General features: G+C 36.2%; 1 protein-coding gene across 3 annotated transcripts in view; it reads left to right on the top strand.

The window, feature by feature from the left end:
• The window catches only part of PPIG (peptidylprolyl isomerase G), a 43,439-nt gene that overhangs the window by 9,151 nt on the left and 12,661 nt on the right, over positions 1 to 21,627 (top strand). For all 3 annotated transcript variants that reach the window (XM_087435362.1, XM_087435364.1, XM_087435363.1), the window contains exons 2-9: positions 4,458 to 4,505; positions 4,781 to 4,890; positions 4,985 to 5,059; positions 5,460 to 5,567; positions 6,258 to 6,302; positions 7,596 to 7,683; positions 13,315 to 13,344; positions 13,435 to 13,574. In XM_087435362.1, the coding sequence (XP_087291488.1) occupies positions 4,830 to 4,890; positions 4,985 to 5,059; positions 5,460 to 5,567; positions 6,258 to 6,302; positions 7,596 to 7,683; positions 13,315 to 13,344; positions 13,435 to 13,574 (547 nt within the window). In that variant the 5' untranslated portion in view covers positions 4,458 to 4,505; positions 4,781 to 4,829. The remainder of the gene's footprint in view (positions 1 to 4,457; positions 4,506 to 4,780; positions 4,891 to 4,984; positions 5,060 to 5,459; positions 5,568 to 6,257; positions 6,303 to 7,595; positions 7,684 to 13,314; positions 13,345 to 13,434; positions 13,575 to 21,627) is intronic.

The raw sequence follows: 21,627 nt of genomic DNA on the forward strand, positions 1-21,627 counted from the left end.
ACTTTTCAAACTGCTGTATAATATTAAATAGCGTGTATATACCGTAATTTATTCAGCTGTTCTCTCATTGTGGGACATTTTGGCTGTTTCCTTTTTGTTGTTGGTACTACAATGTTGCAAAAAAGCATTCTCACACATGCCTGTCCTTTCATGTATATTCATTCGTTTATTAAATATTGTTTTCCTGCCATAGCCAAGCACTGTTTGAGGCACTGGAAATTTAAGAGGGGAGCAAAATGGTCTATCACATCACAGAGCTTATACTCTAGAAAAAGGAATAGCTATAAAAACTTGAATTTGTAATAAAATACCAAGTAGCAATAAATGCTGGGAAGAAAAATAAAGCAGAGAAAGGGGATATAAAGTGTTGGAGGACAGGGCTGCTCCTTTCAATATACTAGTGAGGGATGGTTTCCATGAGTAGGCAGTACTTGAGCGGTGACTTAAATAAAGTGAAGGAGTGAACCATGTGGAGATTTGGAGTAAGAGCATTCCATGCAGAGGGAGCAGCAAATGTAAACGACTTGAGAGGGGAATAGGCCTTGGGATGTTTGAAGAACAGCACGAACACCAGTGTGGCTGAAGCAAAGTTGAAGAGACTGTTAAGTGAAGTTGCACAAATCAACAGGAGCTAAAATATTTAGAGCTGTGCCGTCCAATACAATAGCCATGAGTCACATGTGGTTGTTGAGCACTGAATTTCTAAGACTTAGGACCAAAAAAAGAATGTGAACTATCTCATTAATAACATTCTATGTTGATTATATGTTAAAATAATATTTTAGACATAAGTTAAATAAAATATATTATTAAAATTAACGTATTTCTTTTTACTTTTTAAAATGTGGCTACAAAAAAATTTAAAACTACGTATGTAGCTCATTTCTACTGGACAATGCTAGTTTAGGGTCTTAAAATCCATGGTAAGACATTTTGATTAAATGTGATAGTAAGACATTAGAAAATATTAGGCAGAGGAATGATGTGATAAAGTTAGAGCTTTTAAAGAATCACTCCACTCTGATTATTCTGTGAAGAAAAGACAGTACAGAAGTAAGAGTAAAAGCAGGGAAACTAGTTAAGAGGCTGTTGCAGTAGTCCAGATAAGAAATGATAATAAGGGTAAAGATAGAGCATTTGGGATAATTTTTGAAACTAGTGTAAAACTAACTTCCTAATGTTTTGGATAATGGGCTGTGAAGGAGACTGGAACCAAAGATAACTGCAGGTTTTCAGCCTTAGCAGCTGTGTTGGACAGTGATAATGTTTACTGGGTTTTGAGAGAATTAGGGTAGAAAAATAAAGAGTTTTGTTTTAGATATTATTATTATTATTTTAATTTGATTGATTTATTTATTTTTCCCCCCAAAGCCCCAGTAGATAGTTGTATGTCATAGCTGCACATCCTCCCAGTTGCTGTATGTGGGACGCGGCCTCAGCATGGCCGGAGAAGTGGTGCGTCGGTGCGCGCCTGGGATCCGAACTCGGGCCGCCAGCAGCAGAGCGCACGCACTTAACCACTAAGCCACGGGGCCAGCCCAGATATTATTTTTAATACAGTAAACTTTTACTGAAATATAACAGCATACCAAAAAGTACAGTAGTTCCCCCATATCAGCAGGGGATACATTCCAAGACCCCCAGTGGATGCCTGAAACTGCAGATAATACTGACCCCTATTATATATCATGTTTCCTTCTGTATATATGTACCTATGATAAAGTTTAATTTATAAATTAGGCACAGTAAGAGATTAACAATAATAACTAATAATAAAGTTGGCTTTGGGGCCATTATTAAGTAAAATAAGGGTTACTGGAATACAAGCACTGCAGTACCATGACAGTTGATCTGATAATCAAGAGGACTACTAAGTGACTAATAGGAGGGTAACTATACACTGTGGATATGCTGGAAAATGGGATGATTCACGTCCTGGGTAGGACGAAGAGGGATGGCCAAGATTTCATTATGCTGCTCAGAACGACACCCAATTTAAAACTTATGAATTGCTTATTTCTGGAATTTTCCATTTAATTTTTTGGACCACAGTTGACCTCAGATAACTGAAACCACAGCAAGCAGAACTGGGGATAAGGGGGAACTACTGTATGCAAATACTAAGTGTAGCTTACATGAGCTTAGCTCACGTAAGCAGCAGTCAAATTAAAAAACAGATCCACTATCCTAGTAGTTCCCACTTGTGCTCCTAACTCTGTAAATTAGTGGTGGTGTTCATTGCAATTTCAAAGTCCCAGACTATAGGATTGTTTACGTTGTGCCTTAGAATTGAGAAACTTGGAAAATTATCAAAGATTGTGTCTAAAACTTTAGGAGTAATTAGGGACTATTTTCTGAGTTCATAACTTTTTTTTTTTTTTTTGTGAGGAAGATCAGCCCTGAGATAACATCCATGCTAATCCTCCTCTTTTTGCTGAGGAAGACCGGCTCTGAGCTAACATCTATTGCCAATCCTCCTCCTTTTTTATTCCCCAAAGCCCTAGTAGATAGTTGTATGTCATAGTTGCACATCCTTCTAGTTGCTATATGTGGGACGCGGCCTCAGCATGGCCGGAGAAGCAGTGCGTCCGTGCGTGCCTGGGATCCGAACCCCGGCCGCCAGTAGCTGAGCGCGCGCACTTAACTGCTAAGCCTCGGGGCCGGCCCTGAGGTCATAACTTTTGTTTGGTTTTCAAGTTTAGATTTGTTTTCAAGACACAGTATGTAAGAAATTAACTGTAATCCTAAACAGTTGGGTATATTTGTGGCACTACTATTTATAACTATACTCATTTTGTAAGAATAGAAATCTCCACCTGTGATATTGTGGTTAAACAAATAGCTGTAGAAGTTTTTTGGAGGAAAATAAATCATTAAACTTCCCCTATCCCCAAAAGTAGAGATTTTAAGAAGGCCTACAAAAATTATTTAAAAGATAAAGGAGATGGGCCAGCCCCATGGCTTAGCGGTTAAGCGCGCACACTCCGCTGCTGGCGGCCCGGGTTCGGATCCCGGGTGCGCACCGACGCACAGCTTCTCCGGCCATGCTGAGGCCGTGTCCCACATACAGCAACTAGAAGGAAATGCAGCTATGACATACAACTATCTACTGGGGCTTTGGGGGAAAAATAAATAAATAAATAAAATTATAAAAAAAATAAGATAAAGGATAATGAGGTACTATGTAATTTAATATTTTTCTTTAAGATTGGATAGTTTCCTCCGATTTATGGATTCCATGTATTCTCAATTTCAGATGTGCAAGAATTGGAATTCTATACAAGTAAAAATGCAATAAACTTGGCAAGATATGAAAATTGCTAGATTTTTTTTATTTTATTGTTTTCAGGAAGTCTGTATAGTCTACTGGAGGATTGAAAGGTGTCTTTATCCTTTGTTTCGTGTGAAACAAATTCTAGTATCCATTATATTTCTGAGAAATTTTAAAAATGGAGGAAGTTATGAGAAAATGGTATTTATTTTTCAAACTGTTGGTAATTTGGGCAAAGAAGTTGATAATTTGGGCAAAGTTTTCCTTTATTTTGTTGAGTATTCTATTTGTATTTTGTGGAGTGTGTAAAATTAATAAGAGATGGTGGTAAATACATGAACCTACATGTATGATAAAATTGTGTAGAACTAAATAAATACACATGCACACAAATGACTACAAGTAAAACTGGAGAAATTTGAATAGGATGAGTGGATTGTATCAGCATTGTTATGCTTTTTATGCTACAGTTGTGCTATTATACTACAGTTTTTTTAAAATGTTGCCATTGGGGGAAACTGGGTAAAGTGCACACTGTATCTCTCTGTATTATTTCCTACAACTCTGTGTGAATCTGAAATTGTCTCAATAAAAGTTTCAATTAAAAATTGATAAAGGAAGAAATCTATTCAGGATGGAGGATATAGATCTTTCAAAGCCTCACTAGACCTAAAATGTCAAGCACTGCTTTTATGATAATTTTCAGAAAAGCATATACATTTCAGTTAGTTTCTGTTCTGAGCAAGTGAAACTGTCATTTTTATAGTCCATCATTTTGGATGGACTAAGTGCCTTTGTTTCTTCTGCCCTTCACCTTATCCTGTCATTCCCCACCAAGTATTAAAATTCAAACATTTTAAGTCCTTAAAATAAGTACTTTATCAAAAGAATGTCTCTGAAATAATAGCTATGTGCTATGTAGATAAAACCGTTACACATAGTATATCACTTATTTTTTGTGTCTACACTATCATATCAGTAAAGGCTGTTGCTCATGATGGGAAAATAGCCTCATGTAAAACTTCATGTTGTGCTGTTACTCAGAATGTAAATCTACCATATATTGTTTAAATATCCTGCTTTATTTATTCCTCAATGATTCGTTGTTGGTATTTTTTAGAAATTTGAATGTTTTTCTTTTTAAAACTCCATTATTTTAATCAAAACTGTCATTTTTGTTTTCTAGGAGTGAAAGGATTGGAAAAGTTTGTCCTTGATTTTTCTCTCTTTAAAGGTAATCTGCTTGTTTAGTTCACTAATCATACAAATGTAATACAATTTTCTGTTTGGGGTGGCAGTCTACATTCAGTTGTTAAAATAGAAATTTTATTATATAGTGCTGATGCTTTTCTATTTGCCTCTCAAAATGCAGTCTAATCTCTAAAAGAAAATAATCCACGTGATTTATGGCATGGAAGTAAATATCAAAATAAATTCAAACTACATTTCTACTTCATGCTCTACAGATTTTTTTTTTCAGAAATTTATGAAAAATCTTTGCTGTTTTAGTTTGTTTGCCTGAAACTGTATTTTACTCATAAATTGAAATATTGGAGCCATGGGAATAAAGGTTCAGCGTCCTCGATGTTTTTTTGACATCGCCATTAATAATCAACCTGGTAAGAAAATTAATGTTACTATTTAATATTTATAAATGAGTATTTAATAGTTTAAATTAGTAGAGAAGTTTAAATCAACTACCTTCTTTTTCAGCTGGAAGAGTTGTCTTTGAATTATTTTCTGATGTGTGTCCCAAAACATGTGAGAACTTCCGTTGTCTTTGTACAGGTTTGTTGGCATTTTCAATTGCCCTAATTGTAGTCCCATTTGACTATGGCGTGCTTTAATTTTTTATTTAGCATGTTTTAGATTTCTTCATGCATATTACTTCCTTCTCTTAGCACGCAGATTATGCAACATTGACTAGAATGTGAAAGTAATTCTTAGAAATATTGGTTGTAATAAGATTTTATCTGAGATTTCTATACTTTCCAGAAAAATATGGATGATTTTTTTTTTTAATGAATTTTTAAATTTCTGAGGGGAGTGAAAATTCTGTAGTTTAAAGAAGTCTGTATAGTTCAAGAGAGGTATATTTTACAGAGCAAAAGCTTTCATTAATTTTGCTTTAATAGTACTTCCTTGATTTCCTTTCTACTAAATGGCCTACAATTTTTCTTCTCTGTAGGTGAAAAGGGGACAGGGAAATCAACTCAGAAGCCATTACATTATAAGAGTTGTCTCTTTCACAGAGTTGTCAAAGATTTTATGGTTCAAGGTGGTGACTTCAGTGAAGGTAAGACTTTGATTCCCATAAAAGAAAATCATATGTTTATATTCTTTGGTAAATATCAGAGATCTCAAAGTTAGACATATCTTTAGAAATACTAGTCTAGTTTTCTTCTCACCCCACTTAGTCTTTGGTCAAGCAATAAGGAGTACTCATAGAAATAGATAAAAAGAAAGAAGCATATAGGAAATAATTTCACCTTTGCATGAATTAATTTCAGAAATTTGCATCTGGATAAAAAACAAAAAACACTGTATTCATCTCCTAGTAACCTGTTGATGTGTGTGTTTGATTTTGTCACAACTGGTAATCCTTAACTACAATATAGTTTTACCTATACTTTTTTTTTTCTTTCGTGAGGAAGATTAGCCCTGAGCTAACATCTAATGCCAATCCTCCTCTTTTTGCTGAGGAAGACTGGCCCTGGGCTAACATCCATCTTCCTCCACTTTATATGGGACGCCACCACAGCATGGCTTGACAAGCGGTGTGTCAGTGCGCGCCTGGGATCCAAACCCCTGCAGCCACAGCGGAGCGTGCGCACTTAACTGCTACGCCACCGGGCTGGCCTCTACCTTGAGTATTGTTGATTCCGAGTAATTCGAGCACCTGCCTTGTAAAAAGCATTTTGTTTAGGTAGCATCTTCAAGGAGATTAGTCTTGAAAGTTCTAAGAGTCCATGCTTTTTATTCTTAGGAAATGGACGAGGAGGGGAATCTATTTACGGAGGATTTTTTGAAGGTAAAAATGTTCACATTTAAATTGTGTTTTTAATATTTTCTATTTTATTTGATTTTTCTCTATTGAATCAATAAGGCTATTCATTAAACAGTATACTAATATTCAACTGCCTTCAACTATCTGGAGGTTAATTTTCTTGTGAAAAATTTTATGTGAGACTTTTTATAGAGTAGGATTTTTTTGTGTGTTTAGGACATTTGTATATCATATTTGAAGGGTTTAGTGATCTAGAATAAACTCTTAGAATTACAGTGCTAGAATAGGAACTTCCATAGCTTGATCTTAATTTTTATTAAAGGAGATTCAGCAGTATTTCTTTTTTTTTTTTTTAATTTTTATTTATTTATTTATTTTCCCCAAAGCCCCAGTAGATAGTCGTATGTCATAGCTGCACATCCTTCTAGTTGCTGTATGTGGGACGTGGCCTCAGCATGGCCAGAGAAGTGGTGCGTCGGTGCACGCCCAGGATCCGAACCCGGGCCGCCAGCAGCGGAGCGCACGCACTTAACTGATAAGCCACAGGGCCGGCCCTTCAGCAGTATTTCTTAGTAACTATCCACATTTTTAGTACATTTTTCTATGAGGATTTTAAAAAAAAGTCTGATTTTCTAACGTTTGGCTATAATAATGTTTCTCCCAAATTTAAGTTTTCTCTGTGGAATTTTTTATTGATGTGAAGATTATTTGAAAGACTATAAGCATATGAATGTGGAAATAATTTCATATTTCCCATCTTTCACTTTTGGGATTAAGTGAAATTTTGTTTCACATTCCACTTGCTTTGTTCTCATATTCTTATCCAAGATTGGAAGGCAAGCTTCTCTCTTTTCAATATGTGATGCTGTGGGAGAGGTTAAGTTAAGAAGTGCCTCCCTGTGCTCAGAATAATATTGTATGTGCTTTTTTCTGTTCAGAAATGAAACATGAATTGTGAAAAAATCCTATTTGGATTCTTTCTCTTGCTTTTTAAGGAGTTTCATCTTTTGTTTAAATAAAGGTGTGTTGTCTTTTCCAAAAAAATGTAAAGGACAAATGTAAATGGAAAGAAAGGAGGTTGATGTAGTATTTGGATTTTATAGAAAAGTATTGAAAATTAGAAATATTTTATCCTAAAAAGGTGGGAGAGGGAATTGGTTAATATTTGATTCTCTCTTCTTTTAACCTGAATTTTATCTAAATTTTGTCTGGATCTAAAGAACACATGATATAAACACAAGATATGAAGAGGAGAAAAAATGAAATTTTTTTGGAGGTTATGCCTGTAATGTAACTGGAAACTTTGCTTTTCTGTAGATGAGAGTTTTGCTGTTAAACACAACAAAGAATTTCTCTTGTCAATGGCCAACAGGGGGAAGGATACAAATGGTTCACAGTTCTTCATGTAAGTAGTTATGATCTGATGATTTAAAATATCCCTTTTTTGGTGTGTTGTTTCTCTGTGTGCCTGCCATTGATCACTAATAAATAGGAGAGGGATCTATGAGGGGGAGAATTTTTGAAGGAAGGAGAACAAAGAATTGCTGAAGAGGGAAAACTTTTTGAAAGAGGAATTGAACTGTACTGCTAAAGTTTTCAAATGATGAAGACTTGTCAAGGGACACAGGACCCCACTTGAAGGGATGGGGTGTGGGGTTCCCACTGGCCAACGTAGGACAATTTCAGCATGCAAATAAATAATGATAATATCAGATTATCAAATAAAATAGAAATCCAGGATTCCATACAGATATAAATAATAAATGAATAAATAACAAGAGAGAAGGAAAAGCTCTTCCTTAGTAGAATGTCAACTAATAAATATAAAAGGAATGATCGAGTTAGAAAGTTACCATTTTGCAGTCATCTCAGTAATAATTCATTCAGTCAATCTTCATTATTCGAAGATTCTCTATTTGTGAATTTGCCTACTCACTAAAATTTATTTATAACCCCGGAGTCTATACTGCTAATGTTTTCCAATATGACTACAAAAAAATTGTGACCAGGGCTTTTGTCAGCAATGCACATTTTTTATCATGTCCTCTGGGTACAGATTTGCTCTATCTTCAGTAGCCTTCAACTCTCCTGGTCTCAGAAGAACTTAACCTGTCAGCACCATATGGATTATTCCGATGTTTTCCTGTTCCATATTTGTAATTCCTTTCTTCAACAGTGAGAAACCTGGCTCCCATTATCTTCAAAATTTCTACTTATTTGCTGAATCCTAGAATAAAAAATTGCCATTCTATACTACTGTGAAAAGTCACCTATTAACTAGAGTTCACTGATTATTTATAGCTGTTTTTGTTGTTAGACTGAGGATATGTAGTTAAAATACCTTGTTTAAAAGTGACTTGGATTAGTACTTATTGGTGTGAATTTTGTGTGGTTTTGTGACTCAAAATATGTTAGGTTCATTTTTTTTTTTTTTAATTTTTTGTTTATTGCAGTAACATTGGTTTATAACATTGTAAAAATTTCAGGTGTACATCATTGTACTTCTATTTCTGCATAGATTACATCATGTTCACCACCAAAATACTAATTACAACCCATCACCACACACATGTACCAAATTATCCCTTTCACCCTCCTCCCTCCCCCCTTCCCCTCTGGTAACCACCAATCCAATCTCTGTCCCTATGTGTTTGTTTATTGTTGTTATTATCTACTACTTAATGAAGGAAATCATACGGTGTTTGACCTTCTCCCTCTGACTTATTTCACTTTGCATTATACCCTCAATGTCCATCCATGATGTCACAAATGGCTGGATTTCATCCTTTCTTATGGCTGAGTAGTATTCCATTGTGTATATATACCACAGCTTCTTTATCCATTCGTCCCTTGATGGGCACTTAGGTTGCTTCCAAGTCTTGGCTATTGTGAATAACGCTGCAATGAACACATGGGTGCATGTACCTTTACAAATTGGTTTTTTCAAGTTCTTTGGATAAATACCCAGCAGTGGGATAGCTGGATCATATGGTAGTTCTATCCTTGATTTTTTGAGGAATCTCCATACTGTTTTCCATAGTGGCTGCACCAGTTTGCACTCCCACCAGCAGTGTATGAGAGTTCCCTTCTCTCCACATCCTCTCCAACACATGTTGTTTCCTGTCTTGTTAATTATAGCCATTCTGACGGGCGTGAGGTGATATCTCATTGTAGTTTTGATTTGCATTTCCCTGATAGTTAGTGATTTTGAACATCTTTTCATGTGTCTGTTGGCCATCTGTATATCTTCTTTGGAGAAATGTCTGTTCAGGTCTTTTGCCCATTTTTTAATTGGGTTGGTAGTTTTTTTGTTGGTAAGATGCATGAGTTCTTTATATATTTTGGAGATTAAGCCCTTATCAGAAGTATGGTTTGCATACTTGCAAACAATGACATATTTCATTTTGTTCTCCTTCTCACTGTGTTGTTTTGATTTGTTTTTTTAAGTTTATAAAACATTAACATGATTGCAAAAGTCAAAGCAAAAAGAATACCCTTGAAGTATCACTCCCACCTAACTCTTCACTCCATTTCCATTCTGCCATTATTTTTTACCCACTTCCACCCATTCATATTAGTAACCATCCTCATTAGTTTCTGGTTTATCTTTCTGTATTTCTTTTTGCAAACATAAGCACAGATACATGTATATTTTCTTTTATTTATTTATTTATTTCCCCAAAGCCCCAGTAGACAGTTGTATGTCATAGCTGCACATCCTTCTAGTTGCTGTATGTGGGACGTGGACTCAGCGTGGCCGGAGAAGTGGTGCGTCGGTGTGCGCCCGGGATCCGAACCTGGGCCGCCAGCAGCGGAGCATGCGCGCTTAACCGCTAAGCCATGGGGCTGGCCCTTTATTTTCTTATTTTCCCTTTTTTCTTACACGGTAGATAGCATACTATATATATAATACTTTGCGCTTTTTCACTTATTGATATATCCTGGAAATCCCTGCATATCAGTTCATAGAGCTTTTTCTCATTGTTTTTAAAGCTGCATAGTACTTTATTTTGTATATATACTATAGTTTGTTCAACTAATTGCATATATATGGGTCTTTCTGATTTTTTAAATGAAAACAACTTATATCATGTGTGTTGTAGAAAAATTAGAACACATAGATAAGAAGAAAAACAATCCCATCCCTAGACTATCTTTCTATGCAATAAAAATGTAGGTGGAGTGTTGCATATACTCTATAATCAACATTTGGATATCATATAAATCTCTTTGCATGTCACAAATATTAATTAACGTTTAATAGCTACATGGTTTTTTAAAAATTTTTTTACTGGTTTGTTTTTTAAATCAGGACCCAAACAATGGGCACACACAGCCTTTCGTTATGTCTTTTATTTTATTTATTTATTTGTTGGGGAAGATTTGTCCTGAGCTAACATCTGTGCAAATCTTCCTCTATTTTTCAGTATGTGGGCTGCCAGCACAACATGGCAGCTAACAAAGTGGTATATGTCTGCGCCCCGGAACCGAACCTGGGCTGCCAAAGCAGAGCACATTGAACTTAACCATTAGGTCACCGGGGCTGGCCCTAATAGCTACATGTTAATACATTGTTTGAATGTTCTGTGCTTTATTTATTTAATTAATCTCATTTTTGAACATTTGGTTTGCTTCCTGTTTTTCAAACTGCTGCAGTGAACATTGTTGTACCTATTGTTTGATGCATTTTTAATTATTTCTTTCATATAAGTTGCTAGAAGTTTACTTAGTGAAATATTTACACATTTTGAAGCCTTTCCATATATATTGCTACATTGACGTCCAAAAAGAAGTATAGTTTACTCTAGTATCAGCAGTATATAAGTGCCAATTTCACAAGATCCTCAACAACACTGAGTATTATCATTCATTTTCTCTTTTTTAAGTAAAATCATTCTGTGCTAACCAAAACCCCTATGTTAAGTTCATGTAATCCTTTGTGTGTATTCTTAGAACCTTCCCTCTAAGTGTTGATTTCTCTTTACCGCTTTCCATTTCTAGATAACCTGTCTTTACTTCTTCTGTGTTCTATTGTTTTTTAAGGGAAACAACCTCAGGTTTTAATCTTTAAAAAATATTTTTTATCATGGTAACATAAAATTTACTATGTTAACCATTTGTAACTGTACAATTCAATCATATTAATTATATTCATAATGCTGTACAACTGTTACTACTATTTCCAAAACTTTCATTATCCCAGACTAACCATTTTCCCTTCCCCTAGCCCCTGGTAACCTCTATTCTACTTTCTGTCTCTATGAATTTACCTATATAAGTAGAGTCATGCAATATTTGTCTTTCTGTGTCTGGTTTATTTCACTTAGCACATTTTCAAGGTTCATCTGTGTTGTAGCATGTATGAAAACTTCATTCTTTTTTATGGCTGAATATCACTCCATTATATGTACATATCACATTTTGTTTATCTGTATTCATCTGTTGGTGGGCATATGGGTTGCTCCAACCTTTTGGCTATTGTGAATAATGCAGTGAACATTGTTGAGTCTTTGTTTTCAATTATTCTGTATATATACCTAGGAGTGGAATTGCTGGATTATATGGTAATTCTATGGTTAGCTCTTTGAGGAACCACCAAACTGTTTTCCACAGTGGTTGCATCATTTTACATTCCCACCAGCGCTGTGCAAGAGTTGCATGTTTTCCACATCCTCATCAACACACTTTTCCACCAATCTGAAAATGACCATGAAAGCACTGCGAGTATTGGTTTAGGTGTTACAAATAAATTCTAGTGAGCAAGCAAACGTGCAGATATGGAATCTGGGTGAGTATGTAGATGCAGTACACACTGAATGTAACATGTAACAAATACATATATGGGGTACACCTAGGTTTTTACATTTCTAGGTTTTAGCAAGTTCAGGTGAGCATAGCTGTTACAGTGAGAAAACAATTACAGGTTATTAGATTTTTAAAATGAAATTTTAAAAATACATGTACATGTTAGAATTTTTTTCAGTAGTATTGTATGTGCTTTAACCAAAGATTAGCTTAAATTGTATTCCTTCTTCCAAATATGTAATGCTTTTTTTGATAAGATTTTTAAAAATAATAAATCTTATACAATGCCCATCTTCAGTCTGTTGTACCATTATGTCTTCATGCCTACTCAAATAAGCAGCCTTCTTAACTACAAGGATTTAAGGTTGATATGGAGGAAAAAACGGGATTTTAAAAATTACTTCATTTTCAAAAAAGGTCTTCTTGCTTATTTTGGGTTTTATCCAAAGTTTTAATCGAGATCTCCTTCTTCCCTGTAAAGTTTACTTTATGTCAGAGATAACAAACTCAAAGGCCTACAGGTCTTAGGCAAGTGACCTAAGCAAGAAAGCCAACTGGGACAAGAAACTAAACTATTAATCCCAGTATTAAAAAAGACGGGAATACTCAGCCTGACCAATTATTGACACGTGCCAGGTGTCACATCTTCCAGGGTTCCAAAAAGGTCTGAAATTTTTATGTGAAAGTATCCAAAATTTTAAATGTTGGCAGCTAATTAAAAAATTTATAAAAACTATATGGACCATTTCTGTTCAGGTTCAACAAAACATTTGTGAGAGCTACCAGAATATGACCCGTGCTTTAATTTGACAATGTTAAAATTGAAAAGCACTAGTTTTAAACCTGTGAACTGTGGAATGGTTTGATAAATTATGGTATGTCCATAGAACATTATACAACCATGAATATTCAATAAGAACCCACTCATATGCAAGAGATATGGTTGGATAGAAATAACACCAAAGTGTTAACTTTAATTACATGTACTTTTCACCAGTGAGTAGCTGTTTTTATAAAAAGAACAAGTTTTTAAAAATACATTGTGGAAAGCATCTTGCATTGTGTTATACTTAAGGTTAAGGTAATAAGATTCTGTTATGGTGAAACAGCATATGATTTCTTTGTTTGCAACTTTGTTTCCAATGCAATTATTTTCTTTTCCTTTTTAGAGATGCTAACTTTGTTTTTCTCTGACTTTGTTTTTATTCTTCTATCTGATGACTTCCAAAAGAACAACGAAACCAACTCCTCATTTAGATGGGTAAAGATTATTTTAATTTATTTTATGAGCTACTTTAAATTAATATTAAAAAAGAAGCTTTTATTTAATCGTCTTTACTTGACTCTTTAGGCATCATGTTGTTTTTGGGCAAGTGATTTCTGGTCAAGAAGTTGTGAGAGAGATAGAAAACCAGAAAACAGATGCAGCTAGCAAACCATTTGCTGAGGTGCGGATACTCAGTTGTGGAGAGCTAATTCCCAAATCTAAAGGTAAGAACAAATACATATTTCTGATAATTCTTATGCATACAAAAGAAGCAGAGACACTCTAAATAGTTGGCATGAAATCCACACTAAAGTGAATATAAATATCAGGTTTTTATGTTTTTAAATATATTTCTGTGTTTTTTACGTGTGTTTTATCTTCATACTTTGTTCATTTACCACTCAACCGCTTTTCCTTGTTATTTGTGATAATTTGTCCTTCTGCTTCCACTTTTTTGGTTTTGTTGTTGTTTTTTTAACTGTAGTTGTCTAAATAGAATGGTAAAAACATACTCTTGTAGGAAAAGAGACAGTGGGAGGAGGATGCTAATTGAAGAGAGTAATATAGACTCAGAAACTTTAGGGGAATAAATTATGTCTCTTTCATGCACTGCTTAGATTAGAAGCATCTGGCATGTTTGAGAAGCTTCTTTTACTTAGACCAGAACATTTGAGGTTAACATGATTAATTAATTTGATAAGATATTATCTGAAATGGTAAGAACTTTAAATGATATTTTAAGCCTTTATATTATATGTGCAACTTGTAACTGCTACCATTTGTTATGGATATTGGTTCTGACACTCTAAAAATAATGGGAAAGATTACCTTCAAACCTGTAGAGAAAGCAATAAAATAGTTTAATGACTTTATTCTTTCTATTCTTACTCGTCTAGGGAGTAATAATATCAATACTTAGTTTTTCATGGTTAACAAATATGAGAATCATCTGTAATATTTTATGATCCTCACAATAACCCTATAATGTTATTTCCCCCATTTTACAGATGAAGATAGTCTAGGAGATCGTTTTTCTTTTTTTTTTTTTTACCACATCAGGGAACTATGCCTCAAACTCAAGTTTGCTAGCTCCGGATCTAGAGCTTTTTCCATTATGTATTGCTAACTCATTCAAGTCTTTAACGTTCCTTTTAGAATTTTCCTATGTAGAACATTCTGTTCTCAAGTTTCAGGGATACTGATTTGTATACAAATCTGTAACATTTGGAAATTTGCACATTTTGTTTTAATTTAAAAACACCTAGGATGATCATAGAGACGGTTTATTTTTAATTTTCTGTCTCTGCATTCCATTTTGATTCTGATGATTTTATTTTCTTCTCTGTCATATCAAATATATACCTTGTAAACCATTGCAGGAATATGCTGTAGCTCATAATGGGACTGTTTATATATAATTTCTTGGTGTGCGTGAATCCAGCTTTCCATCCTTATTTACGGGCAAGAGGTATAATGTATGCCTTGTGTTCATGATGATTCAGTAAAGAATGAGGTGTTGTTGAGTATCTTACCTTTTTTTAAATAAAAACTAAAAAGCAATCTGTATATTAATCTTTCCAAATTTTAGACTTTGAACCTACTGATATTTAATTCTTCAGACTTGTTGGTACAATTGGAATATTTTGGTTTAAAGCTTTACTTCTTTCCACATTGTCTAGAAAGTCTTCATCTTTTATTCTTAACAACTAGTTTTTTGGGGGTTTTTTTTCCTTATATTTTGTAGTTTTTAAGGTCTCTTGTGTTAGGATCTGTTCTCTGCTTATAAAAATTAAGGATGCTGTGTGGTTTATATGTTTGGAAAGAAATTGAAGTAATAAAAATAGCTCACGTTTTAAACCATAGACAGTTATCATAGACTCTATTTATTTGGTGTAAAGATTCTTTTGGTACTGAAAGGTCAGTGTTTGAGTATTTGCTGTAAGGATGAGAAAGTGAATGGATGTCACTCTTTATATATTATGTTTTTATAATGTATTTCACCTGAGGAGATAAATGCTAATTTTGCCCAGCCCATTGTAGCCGGGAAGTTGTGCTGAAAGTTGATATAGTGTCCTGGTGTGTGTTCTTCAAACTCATGCTAAGGAAGCATACCTTGCCCTTATCGGTTTCAGCAGTTGGGGAAGATCTGGCTCTTTATTAGCGTCTGTCCAGGAGTTCCTGAGGTCAGATTTGTTTTGAGCCATACCTTCCGTGTGTACTTTGTTCTGGATCACTCTGTGGAAAAAGGAAAAAATCTTTGTGTTTGAGATCACAAAGTTTAGCACCTATTACCCTACAGTCCTTCAGTTACCATTCAGAACATTGGTCAGAATGGATTTTGTCATGCATCTATATAATCTTTTTTTAGGCAGAGCTGTGTCTCATATCCAGTTTATAAGCTTGATGGCCTCGTTACAATTTTAAATTGAAAACAGTCAAAAACGTTGTGCAACACTGTGGTGTTCATCATCCTTATATTAAAAACCTTGTTTGAGAGATTTACACCTCAGTTTAAAAAGAAATAAATACAGAATCCTTTTTTTTTCTTTTTCTAACTTCCTGAAAGAAAACAAAAAGACTTCTGAAGAAATCTGACTTCTGGGCCCACCTGTATATGGTCTTGGTGAGTCTGGGCAATCTTCTTGGGCCTCTCTCCATTGGCTATTGCGAGATTGGAAATTCTGCTTTTTGTAGCTGTTTGAATGTGCCTGAGGAGGTTCACAGTCAGAGAAGAACCTTCCAACAGATGCAAACATAGAACACTGGAGGCTAATAAAAACTGCATTCCCTAGAGGCTGTCAGGAGGCAGAGTGGAGGATAGAACACAGACCACCAGAGTGAAACCACTACCTTGATTAAGTACTTCCTGCTTTTTCAGGAGTTGGCATGACCTCAGGTCATGCTGGTCTCTTCAGAGTTCACTGCATTTGTTAAAGAGAAGTCTGTCCACCTTGACCGTACAACAAGAGACGGCCATTGCTATATTACAGAGTATACAGAAACACAAGTGCTGAGTTGTGGCAACATCACAATAAATAGTTTTATGGGCAGAAATTTTACATAGATGTGGGAGGAAACAGATTGCCTGGCAGTACAGAAAGAAGAGCACAGTAGAGGAAGCAGCTGGTGAATCTTGTACTCAAGTGTCAGTGGAGAAGAACACCAGAAACTCACATCTATGGTAACAGGGTCCCATTTCAGTGTCCTTCTGGAATTAAGAATTGTGGTGATGGCACTTTTACTGGAAAATAGTGGGATGCTAAACTTAGAAACTGTTTAGAAGAGACCAGTAATATAAAATGAGAATATCTAAAGGAAACCTATTTTAGGAATAGTTCTATTCTTTATTTCAAATCTTATTTTGATGATGGTCCAGAAATTTCCTTGAATATGAAGGTTTCACGTGAAATTCATTGGTATAAAATCTATAGATCTCAAATAAAAAACTATTAAGGTAGCATTTATTACCTTAGATTTTTACAACTAAAATGTTATAGAGTTTGTTTTTTAATATATCATACTTTTTTAATATATCATACTTGTAAAGTCAATACCTAATTAGTAAAATTATACCACACCCTACCCCACCCCCCAAAAAAGGTCAGTGAACAGGTTTGGGAAATTCATTTACATAGTAATAAGCAAACTACGTAATCTAAAATAAACTAACCAGAAATGGCCCAAGAGTTGAAAGTGTTACTCTTTGTAATTCATTTTCGTCCATTATGATTCTTAACTTACTGTGGTTTTGCTTTTAGTACTGTTGCATTTTATCTTCAGGGTACTTATATGCTTGTAAAAGGTACTTTGAAATAAATTTTGTGTAAGTGGTGAGGCAGAAAGTGCAGTTTTTTGGAGGATGGAGTGAAAACATGTGTCATACTTAGAAGTTTTTAAATTTGTTCAGTTTTTTAATTTAATACATTCATTTGGTTCAAAATTTAGAAAGCATAAAATGATAGTGAGTGAAAAGTCTCCTTTTCCTTTTTACCCAGCGGTTCCTGTTTCCACATTTTGTGTATCATTCTACATGTATGTGAATGTTGGTCATATAGGATAAATTCCTGGAAATGGAATTAACAGATTGTAGGGGTCATGCATTTATAATTTGGTACACACTGCCACTAGAATATAGGAAAAAATTCCCTATACCCTTTGCAAAACCACATATTATCAAACTCTTTAATCTTTCCCAGCCTAATAATAGGTTTTTAAAAAGCTAGTGTTAATTAGCATTTCTCTAAGGTATTTGATGTTATTAAGAGCCATTTGTATTTATTTTCATATGAACTGATTGTTGATTCCTTTACCCCCTATTTTTACCCATTCTATTGTTGTTCTTTTCTGAAATTCCAGGCCTCCTCCTGTTATTTCTTTTCTGTTTAAAGAACTTCCTTTAGCCATCTTTTTAAGGGTAGATCTGCTGGCAAAAAATGATCTTAGTTTCCTGAAAACATCTTTATTTTGCTTTCGTTCATGATAGTTATTTTCACTGGGTGTAGAATTCTTGGTTGACAGTCCTTTAAGCACATAAAAAAGTGTTATGCCACTTCCTTCTACCTCTGTGGTTTCAAGTGAGAAGTCTGTTGTCATTCAAATCATTGTTCCCTTATAGGTAAAGTATTGTTACTCTCTAGCTGCTTTTGGTATTTTTTTCCTTTGTCGTTAGTTTTTATTTTTATTATTTATTTATTTTGAGGAAGATCAGCCCTGAGCTAACATCTGTTGCCAATCCTCCTCTTTTTGCTGAGGAAGACTGGCCCTGGGCTAACATCTGTGCCCATCTTCCTCTACTTTATATGGGACGCCGCCACAGCATGGCCTGACAAGCAGTGCCTCAGTGTGCACCTGGGATCCGAACCTGGGCTGCCAGCAGTGGAGTGCGCACACTTAACCGCTACGCCACAGGGCCGGCCCCTGTCATTAGTTTTTAGAACTTTTATTTTTTTTATTTTATTTATTTATTTATTTTTTTTTGTGAGGAGATCAGCCCTGTGCTAACATCCGCCAATCCTCCTCTTTTTTTTGCTGAGGAAGACGGCCCTGGGCTAACGTCTGTGCCCATCTTCCTCCACTTTATATGGGACGCCGCCACAGCATGGCCCGCCAAGCAGTGCGTCGGAGCGCGCCCGGGATCCAAACCAGCGAACCCCGGGCCGCCGCAGCGGAGTGCGCGCCCCCAACCGCTTGCGCCACCGGGCCGGCCCCAGAACTTTGATTTTGATGTGTCTTGGTGTCAGTTACTTAAAGTTTATCCTGTTTGAGGTTAGCTTAGCTTCTTGAATCTGTAGTTGTGTACTTTGGGCCAAATGTAGGAAATTTTCTGCCATTATTATTATTTTTTTTTAATTTTTTCAGTTTCAAACTTTTTTTCCTACTGTGATTCTGATAACACAAATGTTAGATCTTTTGTTTGTTGTCCCACAGGTCTTTGAGGCTCTGCTCATTTTTTGTTTGTTATATTTTATGTTCAGATTGGGTAATTTCTTCTGGTCTGTCTTCTGGTTCACTGACACTTTCCACTGTCATCTCCACTCTGCTATTGAGCATGTTTAGTGAGGTTTTTATTTTGGTTATTGTATTATTTTATTTTTCAGTTCTAAAATTTCCATTTGTTACTGTATATCTTCTTTTTTTCTGAGATTTTTCACTTTTTTTTTCATTTGTTTAGAGTGTTAGTAATTGCTTGTGGAAGCATTTTTAAGATGGCTTCTTTAAAATCCTTGTCAATTAATTCCAGTATCTGAGTCTTCTGGGTGTAGGCATCTTTTTTGTTGTTGTTGTTTTGTGTGTGTGTGAGGAAGATCAGCCCTGAGCTAACATCCATGCTAATCCTCCTCTTTTTGCTGAGGAAGACCGGCTCTGAGCTAACATCTATTGCCAGTCCTCCTCCTTTTTTTCCCCAAAGCCCCAGCAGATAGTTGTACGTCATAGTTGCACATCCTTCTAGTTGCTGCATGTGGAACGCTGCGTCAGCATGGCCGGAGAAGCAGTGCGTCAGTGCACGCCTGGGATCTGAACCCGATCCGCGAGTAGCGGAGCGCGCGCACTTAACCGCCAAGCCACGGGGCCGGCCCTGTAGGCATCTTTTGATTGTCTTCTCACTTAAGTTGTGATTTTCCTGGTTCTTGGTATTATTGGTGATTTTTTTTTTTTTTTATGGTATCCTGGACATTGTGGCTATTACATCTTATGAGACTGGATTCTGTTTATATTTTCTTTGTTAGCAGAGGGTCACCTTATTTAGGTTTAGCATGTAGGTCCTGGCCTACTTTTGTGGGCTGTAGTTTCAATGATAATTCAATTTTCAGAGCCCTTGCAGTGCTATTCTGGTCTGCTTCATTTGTGTGCTACCCAGGGGCGTGTCTGAAAACCTGGATGTTATTCAACACTGTAGTTTTTTTTTTTTTTTTTTTTGTGAGGAAGATCAGCCCTGAGCTAACATCCAATGCCAGTCCTCCTCTTTTTGCTGAGGAAGATTGGCCCTGGGCTAACATCCGTGCCCATCTTCCTCTACTTTATATGGGATGCCACCACAGCATGTTTCAACAAGCGGTGTGTCGGTGTATGCCCAGGATCTGAACCTGCGAACCCTAGGCCGCCAAAGCAGAGCGTATGCACTTAACCGCCATGCCACCTGGCTGGCCCAACACTGTAGTTTAATTCTCAGACCTTTTGCCGTATTAGTTCTGGTCAGTTTCACTTGGGGGTCTGCCCAAGACTTCATATATAAGTTTAAAGAATCCCTTTCTCTAGCTCCCTTCTCTCCTAAATCCATGTCACCTGCCAGTGCAGGGAAGGGAGTTGAAGCCCAGGTTTCCACCTTTGTCTCCACTGACATCACTATGGCAAGGGAAGGGGGAACACTGCTTTCTATCAGCCAGGGGGATGGGGGTTGGCGCCATGGGTGTTGGAAATCCAAGTTCTCTACTTTGTCTCTGCTGACATAGCCAAGAGGGAGTGAGTGAACCTTTTTTTTCCCTTGGTATTTGTTTGGAATAGGACAGGTATTTGGTGGTCTAGTGGTTAAGATTCGGCGCTTTCACCACGGTGGCCTGGGTTCACTTCCCAGTCAGGGAACCACACCACCCATCTGTTGGTCGACATACTGTGGCAGCTGTGTGTTGCTGTGATGCTGAAAGCTATGCCACCGGTATTTCAAATACCAGCAGGCTCACCCATGGAGGACAGATTTCAGCAGAGTTTCCAGGCTAAGACAGACTAGGAAGAAGGACCTGGTCATCCACTTGCGAAAAAATTGGCCATGAAAACCCTATGAATAGCAGCAGAGTATTATCTGATATAGTGCCGGAAGGTGAGAGGATGGCACAAAAGACTGGGCAGGGTTCTGCTGTGCTGCATACAGGGTTGCTAGGAATCGGAATTGACTTGGCAGTGCTAACAACAAAAGGGCAGGTATTGGTCCCAGTTTTTTTGTCCTGCTAAACCATCCTTTTCCCAGTCCTTTGTCTGAAGAAAGCAGGCTTTTCTGGGGGCTTTAAAAAATCTGTGCCCATTGGCATTTCTGAGTTGCAGGCTTCTCCAGCATGAAATTTAGTATATATGGGAGACAAATTGAAAACCACCATGTCATCCTCAAATCCAGAGATCCCTGGCCACTCTGCCTTTATTCTACCTTTAAGAGATCAGAATCTTATGTTTGTTTTTTATATTATGTCTAGGGTTTCTACTTATACTTAGCAGGAAGATAGGGAGAGATGAATCTATTCTGTCTTGTTCAAGATTGCTCTGTTCCTTTCTTCAAGTTTTTCACCTTATGTAAAATCTTCCCTTTTAAAATCTGAGATCTACTCATCCTTAAATTACACCTAAAAAGAACTTTGTTCAACGCTTATTAGCACTTTGTAAGTTCTCTACAGATATTACTCCCCACTACTTTTTCCTGTGCCTATTTCAAAACCTAATATACTCAGTTCTGCTGTACTGCTGTTTTGAAAATATGCATTTGCCCCATTCAGTTGATAGATTAGAAAACAGTTTGAGCATAACACCAATTTCACCTTTGCCTATTATGCATGATCTCGTCTACAAGAAATACTAAGCGAATGCAGAAAACCATACCCAGCTGAACAGCTTCATAGGAATACACAAAAATCACACATGCACACACCTCAAACATCTAAGCTACCTCAGTTCATCATTTGTGTTATGAGCCACACCTAAGCATAATCTGCTGCTAAAACTTTCCATCTGATTTCAGATCACCCTCCTTCCACTATGTTACAGTAACTCACAAGCTGCAGCCCTTCTGACATT

This window comes from Ceratotherium simum, chromosome 9, assembly GCF_057802395.1.
Source record: "Ceratotherium simum simum isolate JZ-2026a chromosome 9, ASM5780239v1, whole genome shotgun sequence".
Lineage (NCBI taxonomy): Eukaryota > Metazoa > Chordata > Mammalia > Perissodactyla > Rhinocerotidae > Ceratotherium > Ceratotherium simum.